Source organism: Rosa chinensis, chromosome 1 (genome assembly GCF_002994745.2).
Source record: "Rosa chinensis cultivar Old Blush chromosome 1, RchiOBHm-V2, whole genome shotgun sequence".
NCBI lineage: Eukaryota > Viridiplantae > Streptophyta > Magnoliopsida > Rosales > Rosaceae > Rosa > Rosa chinensis.
The window spans coordinates 39,575,438-39,592,320 of record NC_037088.1 but is presented as its reverse complement, the minus strand read 5'-3'; the positions used below and the strand labels follow the sequence as shown (position 1 = coordinate 39,592,320).

Here is a 16,883-nt window from a genome sequence, read left to right as displayed (position 1 = left end):
GAATGTTATATATATAATCTGTCATTAGATGAACTTAATATTAACTTCGCACCTTGAAATTAAGTCAACTTTTTCTTTGTTTGAAGTCGGGTCTATTTGGTTCCATCAGTATGTCAGTATGAATTTTGAGTGTAAAGTCCAAGTGGGAACCGTTTTCTTTCTGACTCTTGTTGGGGGATGTTGGAAAACTCTTGTAATCATTCTTATTGTATTCTTCGTTTATTAATGAAGTTCTTCATCGTACTAAAGCGTCTCTAGCATCTAGAAAACTATTTTGTCTTGAGCGTAGTTCAAATTTTCAGTTCCGATCTTGTTTAAGACATATCTATTTTAGTTTGTTTCATGAAACACCAAAGGTACTCTAAATCTTGGGGGTCAAAGGGGAAATATCAAATGTGATCTAGCATGTAGCTTCGCATTAATTTTTAGTGAGAGCACCAGATTCTGGTTTTCTTCCCCTACTGTTATCAAGGAATAAATTTTATGAGTGAGTGAATGAACAAAATTATAAGGTATATTGATATCCAAAGATCTCACTACCAGAGATTACTTGTACATAACTCAAAAGGAGCTGAGAGAGCTAGAAGGTACCCACAAGATATTTTGAACACGTACAATACATTCATGTAGGTACCAAAATGGACGACATGGATCTCTCTCTACCGGAGAAAGAGAAGAGCCAGTGAACAGATAAAGAGAGAATAAAGAAGACAGCGGCAATGATGAGCATCTTCCGCATTCTGAGTCCCTGCGTGCCGTTGTTACTGCCATCAGTGCTAGCTGCTGCTCCAAGTGTTTGATCTTCATCCTCTTCTTCTTCATTGTCGTAATTAAAAGCATATAAATAAAGAAAATTAGAGGAAGAGAATCGATATGGATGTACATGTTTCATGGAGCAATTTCATTGGAGTATACTTAAATGCTTTGTTGTCTAACACACCTGGATTAGTGACAGTTTTAGATAGATTTGTGTCGAGATCAGGGTCCTCAAAATGATGAGCGGCACTGATGGCAGCAGCAAGGATGACAGCGGCAATGATAAGCACCTTCCACTTTCTGAAACCCCGCTCGCGGCTGTTGCTGCCAGTCCTCATTGCTGATGCAGGAAAAAGATCACCCTCTGCCTCTTCTTCATCTCCTTTTTTATCTAAAAAAACACAAAAACAACAGGAAATGATCCCCATGCCACCTTAAATTTAGAGGCAACATTTTTTTAATCTATCGAAGTGAATCCATATGTCCATATAGATATGTTTAATCTATGATGCAGCTTTTAACACCTTGCATGAAAAAAATAGTTGAAGTAAATCAGATGTGCGCAGTAACAAACAACACACCTTTATCTGCTTCCACTGTATGAGGTTCATAGGAGAGCAAGTATGGTCCTGGCAATGGTTCATCAGAGCTTGACATATCTCCATCAGTGCCACAGGGATTACAATTATCTGCTTCCACTGCATGAGGTTCATAGGAGAGCAAGTATGGTCCTGGCAATGGCTCATCAGAGCTTGACATATCTCCGCCAGTGGCACACGGATTACAATTAGCATTGGTGGTACTGTTGAGGTCGGTATACGTCTTATCCTCTTGCTTCTCCTGTACAACCTGGATTCCCCACTCTTTTACCAGAAACAAAAATGTACTAAATTGTACCTGGAATGAAACAGCCATTTGATCCCCACCTTTGACTTGATTTTTCATATTCCAATGGCTTAACCATGTCATGTCTTCTCCCTTCCCTGGAATAGCATGGAATACTGGACTATAATCCCAGTTGTCATCGTTGCTCTCATTTTCGACTTTAATAGATACTGCACCCTTGTCACGTTCATTACTAGGCCAGTAATAATTTTTGTCATCGACATCATCAGAAATTGCATAGACAATGAAGATGTTAAAGCCTCGAATTCTAAGACCGGGAAGTGAAGGCAAAGGCACTATAAATGATATTGAGGAGGGTTCTTTACTTTTATGGGTGAAATGGCCTGGAACCACATTCCCAGGAAGAAATGTGCTGAACATATCTATCTTTCTTGCATTTCCTTTGAAGTAAGAGTTTGTACAATCATACTCATGCAGTCCCTATGTCATATATGCAAAATATTAATACTTCTAGTCAACTCTTAGTGTCTCTTACATATGATCATGAGAAGCGAGAAAGGGAAGGATAGAAACGCACCTGGATTCCACCATGATGAAATATTTCATAACCTTGAAATGGTTTACATATCCGAATGGTTGGCATGATTTCGAAGTCCAAGTTTCTCAAGCCCAAAAGGTTAAGTATTTCTACATCAACTCTTCCAATGGGTTCTAACTTATATTTGTATTCCCAGTCAACTAGGCTGTGGTTCTTATCCCATTGGTATGGTGTGCCAAACCTTGACTGATATGTTATTTTTACCAATGCTTTGCAATCACCCAAACTCAACATAAAATTTACTTTTGGTAGCCCTAAAAGGGATTTGAGGCTCAAACAGTTGGAAAAAGAGAGTTCATCTAGCATTGTCAGTCCCTTGACGCAATTTGGTAGGCCACAAATTGGATTATCACTTAGATCTAAACTTCTCAGTAAGGATAGGCTACCAAAATCCACAGGAAAAGAATCATCAGAAAGATTGCACCCCTTGAGACTTAAAGATAGTAAAGAGAATGGTAAGTAACTCTCTAATTTGACCTCCCCACAGAGAGTGAATAATTGACTTATTGGAATTCTATCCAATTCAAGCACTTTCAGAGACTCCATGCCCCTAATCATCTCAATTGAAGAGTTGTTAAGATTTAAACAACCAGATAGAATAAGTGTGTCAAGTCGCTTTAGCGTACCAATGGTCTTTGGGAGTCTCCTAAGACTTTTGCAATCTTTCATATTCAAATAAACAAGTCTGCCTAGCTTTCCAATGGATTCATGGACATCAATCAAGCCTTCACACTCTAGAAGTATCAGTTTCTCTAGATTCAGACATAGAGAGAAGTCAACAGCTGCAATAAGGTCATGAGAATGGCTGAGATCAAGGATCTTCATGGATGGAAAACACTGTAAAGAAGAAAGAAAAGTAAGGTAAAGCAAGTACAAACACTGGGGGCAAAAAATATTTAATTATCTAATTACCTAGCATTCATTACTATAATTAATAATAGCAGCTGTAGAATTCTACATCAGCATTCAACATCATAGTCATCACCGGCATCATCAGATCATGAAATGGAAAAGCACACCACCTCAGTAAGAGGAATCAATTCAAAAGAATCATTCAAAGATAAGAGTTGCAGAGATAATGGACATGTGCAACTTGTGATTGCAGACCAAGATTATTGAGCATGCATGATAAACAGCCAAAATCTGATGGACAAACCAATATAGGTGTCACAATAGGCATGGTTCTTTAGGGCTTCCTTAATCAAGGCCTCAATCACTAGTATAAATCCTTACACATGTAACTATTAAAGTTTGGAATTCAGTATACAGAGAACTTTCATTCAGTATTATCTTGTTTATGTTTTTCATTAATTAAACCCTAACAGACAGAGAAAAGAAAAAGGAAAAATGGCCAAAGAGTAGAGTATATGGTTACATATACCTTTGTTCCATTCAAGATTTGTCTCAAGCTGCTATACTGCATTTCCAGAACAACTAGGTTCTCCAAATGAAAATTAATAGGTATAGAATCCAAAGGAAATGCAATCCAACACAACATTCTCAATTCTGTAGGAAATTCTTCATAGCATCCAGTGAGATGTACATGACTGAGCCGGAGCAGTTTTAGTTTGTGCATCCTTGCAAATGCACTGGTTTCGACGACAAAATTGTTCGGGATAGTTGAAGGGGTAGTAACTCCAAGGTGCCTTTGCAAGTTTAATTCAAAACCTTCAATTCTTTTGGTACCCTAGTTAAAAAGGGGGGGAGATATAAGTTGCATAAAAAGAAGGAATAAAAAATACACATAAACAGAGTGAATAAATGTTGCTTACATTCTTTTCTCTCAATACTCTCATAGAGTCCTTGTGATGCCATAATCTACTACGTTTCCGGGGCTCCTCTGCTGCTAAGCGAACAATTCCTCTTCCCATATCACGAACCACGTCATGCATCACTACCTTGTTATTGCCGTCAATTGCTACTAAGCATCTATCAATGAGATTTATAATGCCAATAGTTGTGTGCAAGTCACATTCATCTAGTATTCCAACAGTGTAATCTTTATCATTTCCAATAAAGAAACAAGCAATGTGGAGGAACACTTCCTGATCATGTTTATCTACTGCATCGTAACTAATTCTGAGTTTATGCATGATTTCACTATTCGGAATTGCTTCCAACTTTCTTAATGCACTTTCCCAAACATCTATATTTTCTCTGAATAGAGAAGAACCCAAAACTTGAAGAGCTAATGGAAGCCCCCCGCTGTGGCGTACAAACTTTTTAGTATGTTCCATGTAACCTTCAATAGGATGATCTTGTCGAAAAGCATGCCAACTAAAGAGCTTCAATGATTCACTATCATCCAAAGCTTGAACATAATGCACCCCACTAACTCCCTGAGCCTTTAGTAGCGTTGCACGGCTAGTTGTTATGATGATTTTACTTCCTGGATAAAATCGATCTTGCATCGCAAGTACTGCATCAAATTGGTCCATATGATCCACGTCATCAAGAACAAGAAGAACTCTTTTACAGCTTATGGCATCCTCAATCTTAATTTTCCCCTCGCTAGCATTTCGTAGTTTCACTTCTCTTCCATTCAAAATATCATTAAGGAGTTGTTTTTGTATTTTAACTAGGCCATTGGTTTGTTCTGAGGTTTCTCTAATATTTTCGATGAAACTACTTCCTTCGAATCTTCTGAAGTTTGCATTATAGACATGTTTTGCAACTGTTGTCTTCCCTATTCCAGACATCCCAAAAATTACATGTATACCGATACCATTTGATCCATCTTGTATCCATTGATTAATTTCGTAGGCTCGAGAATGGATTCCAATCAGGTTGAAGCCAACACTTAGTGGTGTACGACTAAGCTTGTCACCTATCTCTTTAACAATTGTTTTAATAAACTTTGACTCATACCTAGAAAATTAGAATATGCAAATGAAATTAAAGATTAGTCAAACAAGTCATGAAGTAGTATAATCAAACTAAGAAGTGTAATGGAACATATCATGGTTCAAACAAGGGGGTTGAATTATGAAAGTATGAAGAGCACCACTCGTTTAGTCAAATTATTTAAGACAACTAAATCTAAAAAGAAAAGCAGATGAAGTAGCCAGATAGCACTCTTCGCTGATTGATGTTGGTTAGAATACATATTTTTAGTTGAGACTCATGTTACTATCTCATTATAAAACATTTTTGCTGTGTTTTATAATCTAGGGTATAGACACCATCTCCCTCCCCCACTTCAAGTATTTTGTGGTTTCATTAATCATGGTTTGAGGGTGTGCACTAGCCATTGGACCTTATTATTTATAAAAATAAAAAAAAAGGAAATTCCCAGATCTGATAGAACCATTTCATCCAACATGCATATTTTTGATTTTCCAATGAATTTACATATTTCATTAATGGAATGTTTTTGATGTAGAGCTCCATACAAAAACAAAAGAAAATTTAAGTTTCTGACAAAAAAATTAAATGAAAAAAAGACTTGTATCTGAAAATGAAAATAATTAATTACCCGTCATCTTGGTTCTGTAAGACCATCCCTCCAAGATCTGCAACTTTCGTAAGTGCGTCCTTCCATTCTTTCACCTTGTCCAACGATTGAGTCTTTTGGTGTCTGGCAAATGCCTCCCCAAAACTTCCCGTCTGCTTCCTCACTTGGGATGGTTCCACGTTGTAGAAGACTGGTAAAACTACATGATCTGAGGTCCTCTTGCGTTCAAGGATCATCAACAGCTCGTTAAGGCACCACCTGGAAGACGCGTAATCTTTTGAGAACACAATGACAGAACTTCGCGACTGTTGAATGGCTTTCTCAAGTCCCGGGTTAATATCTTCCCCTCTCTCGAGTTCATCGTCATCTAGGAATGTGCGAAAGCCTTGGTCCTTAAAGGCTGTATAGAGGTGATCGGTAAAAGTCTTGCGAGTGTCTTGGCCCCTGAAACTCAAGAACACATGATACCTACTGGGAAAAGGAGATGCAGTATTGGAAGATGAAGTTTTGTGATGAGCTGCTCTAACATCGGCCATCGCTAACACCTTGTTTTGGTTTACTGATGAGCTCTGAGTGAGCTACAGTGCTGTGGAAATTATTAAGGGTCTAAGTGGGTGGGTGTCTACGTATTGTGTATATAGAAAGCGCGCAGCTGAAGAATGGCCCAATATATTATGAAAAGATAATCTAAGAATACGTCTCGAAAAGAATTTTAGCATAAAGAACCCTTTATTGTAGTCAACAATGACCGGCGGTAACAGTGAGCTAGGTAAGGTACCATTGGCTCCTCTAGAATCGTTCACCATTATTTTGAGGTAACATATATATAATAATGATGATATATATCATGTTTTCTTTGGTCTGGGCAGGAAGGAGGTTGTTCTTTATAAACAACATAGTCACCCCACGTGCTTCACCCTAAGCTAGGTCTTCTTTTCATCTTTCGTCGAACGGTGTCACCTTGACGGCGATGGCATCCTGCATCATTTGAAGTGTGATCGATGGGGTCGAACGGGCCTTTTCTATTTCACTCCGTTTATTTAACATCGAGGTTTTTAGAGGTTAGTGTTTAGTTTTCTTCCCTCTAGCTATATATGCTCAAGCGACTGGAGACGTCTACGTGCCTAAACCTTTTGAATAGAAGTTGAAATGAATGTTTTCTTCTCAGAAAAAAAAAAAAAAAAGAATAAGAAAAGAAAGGGATATGTTTTCTTTGTTTGTATCTTGGACTATGAGGAGTAACCTCTCCCCATTACTAGATTTCCTTCTTCCTTTTAGGGAAGATTAATCTTTTGATTATTCTTTTGTTGACAACAGCGCGTAGCAGGTTTGGTAATTGGTACAACGACCAAAAGACAGAATACTTGTTGGAGGTGCCTTGGACATACACAGAAAGACAAGACAGCGGTCGGAAATATTTCTATGCGATCGAGTATGCAAGAATCCAATTATTTAGAAAAATTAATTCCTTTGCCAAGAGTTCCAACTTTTTCTTATCTTCATTACTAAAGCATTATTATTAAACAATATATCATACCCCATTACCGCCTCACTCGCTCCAACCAAACGTTTCAGATATGTTGAAGGATGTCGACATCATGCGTGCCTCTTTAAACTAGGATTTTAGTCGTAGAGTTGTAATATGAGAAGGTTCTAGATTTCCTAGTTATGTTTGGATTCTATTACCTTTCATGTACTATGTAACTCCCTATATAAAAGGCTCCTATCATTAATAATACAACACAATTCTCCCTGCAATTCCTTCACGTTATCAGCACGACGCTCTAACCCTAGCATAAAAAAAAAAAAAAAAAAAACAAAACCCTAAAAAAAGCTTCCCTCACCAAAACTGCGAAAACCCTACTTGCAGCCTGCTGCCGCAAGCACCGCAGCCCCCTACAGCCTCCCCACCGCACAACTGCTGCTCCCCGTAGCCCTGTGCCTAGCCCACGCTGCCCCTAAAGCACATCCACTGCCCCACAGCCCTACTCCCACTGCAGCCCGAGCACCAGCCCTGCCCAGCTCGCCTACCCTGCCTGCACATCCGCACTCGCCCCTGCAGCCCACATTGCCACCGCTCCCCGCTCTATAGCCTACAGCCCGTGCTAGCCTCCTGCGTGCCTGCTGCTGCCTGCTAGCCTGTTGCTACCCGCTGCTGCCTGCGAGCGTCCCTGCCACCCCTGCTGCTGCCTGTGAGCATCCCTGTCGCGCCTGCTGTTGCCCGCTGATGCCTACCAACGTCCCTGCCGCAAGCCTGCTGCTGCTGCTGCCGATTAGTGCTGTTGCTGCTGCTAATTGTTGCCCTAACACTCCTGCTCCAACATACTCGTGTTCTCAAGCCCCGAACCATCACGTAAGTTTTTGTGATTAAAGTTGCTGATTTCTTGTATTTTAAATTCTTTTTAGGGTTAAATATTGTTTACTCCCTGAACTTTTACCCAAAAAACACTTCAGTCCTTGTCCTTCTAATTTCACACGTTTACTCCTTGTACTCTCAATTTTGGACCAATAGGTCTATTTCGTTACTCTCCATCCAGAAATTCCATTAAATCGCGGACATGGCTATATTTCTGCATAGAAATGTCTATTATACCCTCACACATTTTTATTTAATTTTTTTTTTTTCTCATCTTCTTCATTAGATCAAACTCGTTCCAAGTTTTTCAGATCAAATTTCCTTTCACCTTCTTCCAATGGTGACCCCTTCTTTCCTCTCAAACTTCAAATACTCAGACAATCTCACAGGCGAGACCAAGACCAAGAAGATCAATCGCATCGAGACCAACCGCGACCTCTCGTTCTTTAAGTCTGGCACCGTTGTCCTGCTCATCTCTCTCCCCGTTGCTGAATTTCGGCTACCAAACGGTTGTGCCTACTGCCATCTTGTTCTATAATGGTATTGGGTATAGGTGTGAGTTTATTTTTGATTTTTTTTTGTTTGTTAATAATGAAGAGGATGGAAAGGGACTGAGATTGAGTTTTTGATCTCCAAAGTTCTTGAATTTGTGGGTTTCCATTCATGGGTTTTGCTTTGATTTTGATTTTCATGATTAGATCAATGGAGAATCTGGGTTTGGAGATGAACTAATCATTTGGGTTTGCAGAATCTGGGATTTTAAGCTTAATTGACAAATAATGGGATTTTCCATATCTGGGTTTGCAGAATTTGGGATTTTTCACACTAGTTGATGTTCTTGTGCTCAGTTTTGGAAACGAAGGTGTGGGATTTGTGTGCATTGGCTTGTTGTGCGTTGGGTTTGCAGAATGTGGTGTTTAATTGCTCGGCTGGTATACTTTTTGTTTTCTTGACCCTTGAAAAGTTTGGTTTGTGAAGAATCCAATAGGTCAGCACAAATGACCAAAAGAAGATGAAGTTTTCAAAAAAAAAAAAAAAAGGGAACTACGAACAAAAAAGAAGAATGAAGGAGAAATTCTAAAGAAAAGACAATTACGAAGAAGAAAGAAAAATCAAAAGAAGAAGAAGCGAACAAGAAAGAAGAATGATGAATCAGAAGAAGATCGTTGAATAGAAATGGAAGCTGGAATGAGGAGAGCTGGAAGAAGAAGAGAAAACTAAAAAAAATAAAAATGAGTGAGGGTATAATAGACATTTCTACGCAGAAATATTGCCACGTCAGCGATTTAACGGAATTAATTTTTGGATGGAGAGTGACGGAGTGGACCTATTGGTCCAAAATTGAGAGTACAAGGAGTAAATGTGTGAAATTAGAAGGACAGGAATTGAAGTGTTTTTTGGGTAAAAGTTCAGGGAGTAAAAAGTATTTAACCCTTTCTTTTATTTGCTGCAGGATTTTGAAATATATGAACATGGTTTCGAGTATTTATAAGCGGAATTGTCGGATTCACGCTAAACGAACTAAGAGCGTTCATAATCAGTGAACTAAGAGTGTTCATAATAAACGAACTAATAGCGTTCGTAATCAATGAACTAAGAGTGTTCATCATATTCAGACTAAGAGCGTCCGCAAGCATCAAATTGTGATCATATTAAAACATCATTGTTTGGTCTAATCCAAATATTCTTGGAAATTGATTTCTTGGTAGCATAGCTCGGAAATCTTATTATTTTAGTTTTCGTGAAAGTTTAGCTCCGAAACTAATATATCTTCTCTTCTTATTTTCAAGATGTCGAATGAACCTAGACTCGACTTTCTCATGCTTGACTCAACAGACTTGGATTACTATAGTTGGGTAACCAATGTTGAGAACCACCTCACTTCAAAGGGAATATTACCCATAATCTAGGAACCTAACCTGTATCTCGTGTTCATACGACACTATGCCAAAAACCTTATCAGACGACGGGCCAAAACTGTGGTGTGATTTGGAGTGCCACCGTTGTAGAGCGAGCCGTTGTCTGATGAAAAATCAGACAACGGTGGAACACAGTTGTCTGAGAAATACACAGACAACGGGTATGTGTTATAACTGTTGTGTGATGGCTCGGTAGGTGGCTTGACAGATGCCACACAGTTGCGACGCTGCCTTCAGACAACAGTGCTAGTTTTGAAACTGTTGTATGTTGAGCTTCTTAGACAACGGACTTTTATTTTGTGTGTTGTCTGACTGATATTCAAACTTCAGTTCTTTGACTATATCTGTTGTCTAATTAAATTTGCGACAACAAAGTTTAATTGCTTTGTTGTGTGAGTGTAGATTAGAAGACAGTGATTTGTTAAAAACCGATGTGTGATATAAATGATTGCACTGTGATTTGTCCCCATTTTTGGCCATTCAGACAACATGCATTTATCATTATATCTGTCATGTTGTCTAATTATTTGAAAAATCCCATTCCTGAATTAAATTGTGTATTTGATCCATTTAAATACCATATATAAACATTGCAAACCATCAAATATAAACATTGCAAACCACTAATCATTGAACCCAACATTTTAAACAAGAAAAGCATTCTAGTGCATGCTCATCTACTTGGGACATCAAAAAGCTGATACATATATATATATATATATATATATATATATATATCCATTTATTCCAAAACAGGCAACACATGGTGCATGACAATGTACCAGCAGAGAAGCATAAAAAAAAATGTTTTCCTTAGCAAAAATAGACCAGCAACAAGCGCGCTACTTTATGGCTCATGCACATATGTGTTGACAACAAACTTCTCCCACTCATTTGGCACTTGATCAGTATATGCTTGGGTGTATTGGCTGCTACCTTTCCTCCCCTATCTCTTTCCTTTTCTTCTTCTTCTCAACATTATCCTCGGCAGGTTTCTAGAATAAGAAAATAAATGTAAGGTATATATCATAAATATATGCTACATATCTAAAGAGTAAATATCTTCAAACAAATGAATTTTATCAAAGTACCTAGGTTGAATTATACTGAGTTAATTCCAACATTGACATATGATTTTATGACCAAGTGTTTAGGCCATGCTACTCAACTCCCCAAAGCCTGCTTCACTGTTTCAATTCATCTTTCACAGGAAATGACACTTTTGCTTTCTCCTCAAGTGCCTCATAGATAGAAACGCACATGTTAGCATGACCTAGTGGAGTTTCTTGAACAAGCTGGGAAAGACAAAGCAACATGTTCAACAGAATCTATTGCCAATTTGCATTCAACCTCAGCTACCTTTAACTAAAAAGTGGACCAAAAAACAAGATTTATAGTTGTTGCCTATGCATGTTCGAAATAGAACATATTTAAAAGAATAAGATGCAAGCTTCAAACCTTTTCAGAAAACTGGTAACAATCAAACTTTTATATTTTGCAGGCTGTGGCCTTTGGCTAGAGGTTTTAAATATATTGCAGGTAGCTCCTACCTTTAATTTGTATTAAGTTTAGTACTTTAACAGGGATAGGTTTTTCTTCCTGGAAAAAGGGGATTTTCCCTTCTATGTGAAAATATCATGAAAAAATGAAAACGAGAAATTGAAGCCCCTTTTGTGCCTATTTTGTATATGATTCACAAAGTTTCTTCAGATGAATACTCAAGAGTGTCTCCATTTGTTTATGGAGGAAGAGCAAAAGCAAAGAATCACAACATAGTCATAAAATATTCCTTTCTTTTGATAATTATCAGTTAAATCTCTGCAAGTTGAATGAAGTACTAGTGCACCAGTGCATGAGTTGAAGATCTCTTATGCCATTAATCTACATTAATAGCTTACCATGCATATTTAGATTCACAAACATCTGAGAAACATAATGAATATAATTTAAAGGAAAGGAGTTACTCACATGGATGACCAAATTAGGGCAATTGACCAAATGAATTTTGTCAATGTTCTGCATCATGAGCAGATAAAACCATCATGAAAACCTTTAAAATATGAACAACTAAACATGAAAGAGTGTAAACTGAGCAACTAACGAAGACTAAATACCTCTAAGCACTTATGAGGACATCTGGTCTATGTTACACACTTAGACACATGTCTCTTTTCGCTTTGGAAAACAAAAGAAAAACTCTAAAATCAAAATCAACTCATTTTTGTTTTCATGACAAATATGTAAAGGCAGTTTGGCTCCAACCACACTCACTTTTCACAACATATGAGATTACAAGAACAGAGAGACCAAAATATATTGTAACGGCATATTCTTTTATAAGAATTCCATCTCAATTATACCTTCAGGGCTACAAAGTAAAAGAATAGATGAATAATCTTTAGCTACAGACTAAGAGTTCACAAACACCATAAATTGGATTAGACTAACTTTAGACTCATGAAGCAGGCCATTAAGTTGTGATATTCAATTATAAGAGATATAATTACAAGAATGAGGCATATGAACACACTTGACAAAAAGCTGCATATCAGGACAAGAATGTATACATCACAAACTTAAGCTAGTTGCACAAAGGCTAGAGCCAGACTCTTATCGTGATCATCGATAGACCCTCCCACATGTACCAATCGGTCTCCATATGAATATAGAGACACTAGACAGAAGCTCCATATGCCTACCAAGAGCACGATGAACACAAAGCTTTCTAGATAACAAACATTCATACAGACATTAACCTGTTTTTTAATTCTCATAACATAGAGCACAAACCATTTATTCATGTCATTGAACATATATCTGTATATGTATACACTGTGTATGTATATACATCTGCTTAGTTTCACTACCAACTAGGAGTTTACACAATGGTATACATGCATAGACATCGTACGTATAAACCACAACAAGACAATAGCACATATATGTTTATTGTGATCCCAGGAAGAGTCTAGAATTACTTACCTCAATTGAAAAGGTTATACCAGCAACCGGCAAGGCGTCCTAAGTTGAGTTTTCTCAGCCTAAAGTAAACAAACACTCAAAATGAGACACGAACTAGAATCTTACAATCTGTGTTAAAAGCACCTTAGCAGGACGTATTTTCATTCACTTGCTACACTCATAAACTAAACCCCTTGAAAATTTACAAGATAAAACTAGACAACCTCAAGTATCTATTGTAAAAATATGAAGTCAAAAGAAGAGCAAAAACTATTCCAAATAATTTTCCAAAAACGACCACTGTTGCTGCCCAGAAATGAAACTATCACTATCAATGGAAATTCCAAAAAGTCCATAGGTTTCAATACTATCTTAAAATTATTGAAATTTAAAAAACTATTTAAGACTCAATAGTTAGAACACATTAAAAATTTGAGAGCAAAACCATCATTCCATGAACCCCAAAAGTTTCCCTTGCAACCACAACAGAAACAAATTTCTCAACTTAAACAGGCATGGTTTAGATGATTTTCGAATTTTATAAAAATAACTATAAGATATAAATTCTTGAAAGTTTGTAAAAAGAAACTAAACACAAAGATAAACATCCCAGAAAAATATGAAGACTGAAATAAATCATTTGGTCTTTCAACTGATGACTGCAAGACGTTCTTTAATTCTGTCGACAGAAAATTCTGTACTTCTATCCCAAATTGAGAAAATCATGTAGACTTCAAAACGGGCTGGAAGTTTATGAAATTTTAACCGAAGAACGATTAGGATGTCTATTTTAAGATATAAAATTTCAAGCCAAAATACGAAGTTTCTGTACAGGAACACTAACGCAAAGTTCGTACGGCACAATATAAACAGAAACCCAGATTCTCCCAAACCAAACTTCAATTCTCTTTTCAGAATATAATGCAAGGGATACAAAAGACAATAAGGTACAGTCAAACAAGAGAAACTAATTAACCCTAAGAGAGAGATACCTTAACGTTTGTCAAAATCGTCTCCTCCCCCGAATCAGAAGTTCTGTTGCCCAAATATGAAACCCCAAGTTTTTAAATCACACAAATAAACTTGAAATCGAAATGAATACTAGGACATACCTAAGTTTCTAAAATTTTATTGACCCAAGCTGAAAGAGAAATTGAATTGAGAGATCGAAAATCAAAAAAGAGAAACTAGCTTTTCCTCACCAAAATTCTCTTGTAGTAGCTCAGTTGAAGAGAGGATGAAGAGTATCTCTTCCCGATCTAAAAAACAAAAATATGGAAAATATGGAAATCCAAGCGTGGTAGACTGGGGCAAAAAGACCAAATCTAGAGAAGGAGAAAAGGGAATTACCTTGGTGGTGATGTTGCTTAGAACCAAACGTTTGGGCTTCTCCCTTTTTGGTTTGCAAGTGATGAGGGGAGATGAGAGGGGAAATGAGAGGAGATAAGAGATAGATAGAAAAAGAAGAGGGATGAAAAGGCAGAGCTATTGTGTAAGTGATAGGAAAGCTATTTTGTCCAAATGGGGAGACAAAGTCACCCTAATGAAGTTGTCAAAGCCCGACCTTCTTTTTTTTTTCAATTTTGTATTCATGAATTACACAACACAAAAATAAGTTGTGGTTGTCTGATAATGTACATATTAAATTTGAGTTAAGGGAGCAAGGAGGCAAAATTCTCACCTATGTGCAATCAAAGTATTAGTTTTGGCGCTAGGGACAAACATTTCTCATTCAGACAACACAAATTATGTATTTGTATTGTATGAGCCTACAGTCATCACATATATGTCGATCAAAATTTGTAGGCTTTGGGGGAATAAGTGATATTTGGGGGCAAATCCAAACTTTCCCAAATTATCTTCCTTGATCACACAACACAAAAGTAAAAAACTGTTGTATGACATTTTATAAGCTATACTCAAACAACAGATATAGCTATTCTGTTGTATAATGTTGTATAAATTTGAAGCTAAATTTGAGCAAGCTAGGAGGGAAATCTGCCGCTCATTTTTTTTTTCATTCACACAATAGACCATTCTTATAAGTGTTGTGCAATGACCTTCTAGCTAAAAACTTCTGAATTTCAACAGCCTTATACGACGTAAGTTCTTTAAACGTGTTGTCTGAAGCCATTTTCATCAACACACGATGGAATATTTTTTTTCATTGTGTGAAAAGCATCATCTGATAAAGATTTTCCCATAGTGCGAACACCTACAAAGCATGCTCAAGTAGTCATATTGATGTGACGTCATATGGACAAAGCACTCAGATTGGAGTACATGTCGATCAAAGATGCAAGAGAGCTATGGGTAGCTCTAGAAGAGAGCTTTGACAATGTCCAAGATTCCCTCCTCCCTGACTTGAAGGTTCAATGGAACAATCTGCGCTTCGCTGACTTCAAGTCTATTGCTGAATATAATTCAGAAGCTCTTCGCCTACAATCCATGTTGAGATTTTGTGGACAACCTGTCATAGAGCAAGAGCTAATTAAGAAAACTCTCTCCACCTTCCCCGTTCCAGCCATTGTGTTATCAAAGAAATATCGTACCGAGGTCAATGCTGGACGGATCACGAGGTTTCATTAGCTTATCAATGTTATATCTGTAGCTGAGAAACATGATAACATACTCGTGATGAATTATAATTCAAGGCCCATTGGAACTAAGAGCGTTCATGAGGTGAATTATAATGCACCCAAAAGAGGGTGCAAGGAGTGGAACCCTAATAAGGGACATGAGGGACGTATGGGTCCATATAACTGCCCTAACAAGGAAGGAAACCGCAAGTTTGGTGCGGATACACGTGGTGGCAATGCCACACGTGGGAGAGGTGGTCGTGGTATCCCTGGCCGTGGTGGTGGCGCCATGGGTCGTGGTGGTGGTGTCAACCCTCCTAGGGAACGCCCACAACGTGCACCTCAATTGAAGGGCAACCATAATGATGTGTGTCATTGATGTGGATCAAGTGAGCATTGGTTCAAGCAATGCAAGGCAAGCGAGCAACTATCTGTAAGATACAGGGCATACAAGGACCTGAGGGAGCAAGAAGTATACCTTGCAGAAGAAGAAGATGGTGAAGATGTCAATCTCACCATAGAGGACTTCAAAGCTGGAGATGAAGTGCACAAGGATGCCGCAGACTTTGATTAGAATAGTCCTTTTTATTTTCCAAGAATTATGTAATGGCAATATGCCTTAGTCAATAAATGACAATTGTATTAACTCTTTCTCATGTGGCGCATCCAATGAAGTATGATGTCTAGGAAAGTAATTGAGATCAGTGGTACTTAAGAGAGCCTCGCTCCACCAACATCTCTCTCTACTTTCCTAATCATATTTGATTGGAGTTACCAAACGGATTGAGTGACTACAATTTGTCTAAGTTTGATTTTCTTTATTTTTGATTAGACTTTTTGGGACCTTTAATGTAATCATTGGCTATTTTTATTAATAAAGTTTCGTATTATTATTCGATGTCATGAACATGTTTTAATTCCAAACTTTATTATTTTTCAGTATGTTTCTTGGAGAGTTGGAATGCCTTGTTGATAGTGGCACCACACATACTATATTGTGACATAGGCAACTATTTCTATGGATGACGCCTAGTCGATCTTCAGTGACTACGATGGCTGGACCATCACAATTGATTCATGGTCGAGGACTAGCTCAATTTATGTTGCCAAATGGCACAAATATTAATGTCACCGAAGCTCTATATGCTCCTAGGGCTGGAAGAACCCTATTGAGTTTTAAAGATATAAGAGCCAATGGTTTTCATGTGGAAACACATTGTGAGAATGGACAAGAGTTCCTTTGCATCACCTCTAATGACTAAGGACATAAATGAGTATTAGAGAAACTTATGTGTCGCTCTAGTGGGTTATATGCAACCACTATTCGAATTATTGAATCCAACCATGTCATGAGAGATGACTTATGGGAATCTGACACATATAGGCTTTGGCATGACCATTTGGGACATCCAGG

General features: G+C 37.7%; 1 protein-coding gene and 1 long non-coding RNA gene across 3 annotated transcripts; both read right to left on the bottom strand.

Annotated features, from left to right (window-relative positions):
* Positions 1 to 496: 496 nt before the first annotated feature.
* On the bottom strand, positions 497 to 6,266 carry LOC112187018 (disease resistance protein RUN1-like). Of its 2 annotated transcripts, none has more exons than XM_024325632.2 (7): positions 5,676 to 6,266; positions 3,973 to 5,068; positions 3,582 to 3,887; positions 2,180 to 3,037; positions 1,338 to 2,082; positions 941 to 1,147; positions 497 to 816 (listed from the first exon to the last, which is right to left on the bottom strand). In XM_024325632.2, exons 1-7 carry the CDS (start codon positions 6,188 to 6,190, stop codon positions 623 to 625), a joined length of 3,921 nt encoding a protein of 1,306 aa, XP_024181400.1. In that variant the 5' UTR covers positions 6,191 to 6,266; the 3' UTR covers positions 497 to 622. The 2 variants fall into 2 exon arrangements, with proteins under 2 accessions (XP_024181400.1, XP_040370701.1); XM_040514767.1 differs by having other exon boundaries at positions 497 to 813.
* Positions 6,267 to 10,694: 4,428 nt separating this feature from the next.
* LOC121050094 lies at positions 10,695 to 14,373 on the bottom strand. Its single transcript, XR_005801808.1, has 7 exons — positions 14,241 to 14,373; positions 14,093 to 14,149; positions 13,883 to 13,925; positions 12,912 to 12,970; positions 11,898 to 11,945; positions 11,021 to 11,224; positions 10,695 to 10,924 (listed from the first exon to the last, which is right to left on the bottom strand). It is a non-coding gene; the product is annotated as an uncharacterized LOC121050094 (long non-coding RNA).
* Positions 14,374 to 16,883: the final 2,510 nt, after the last annotated feature.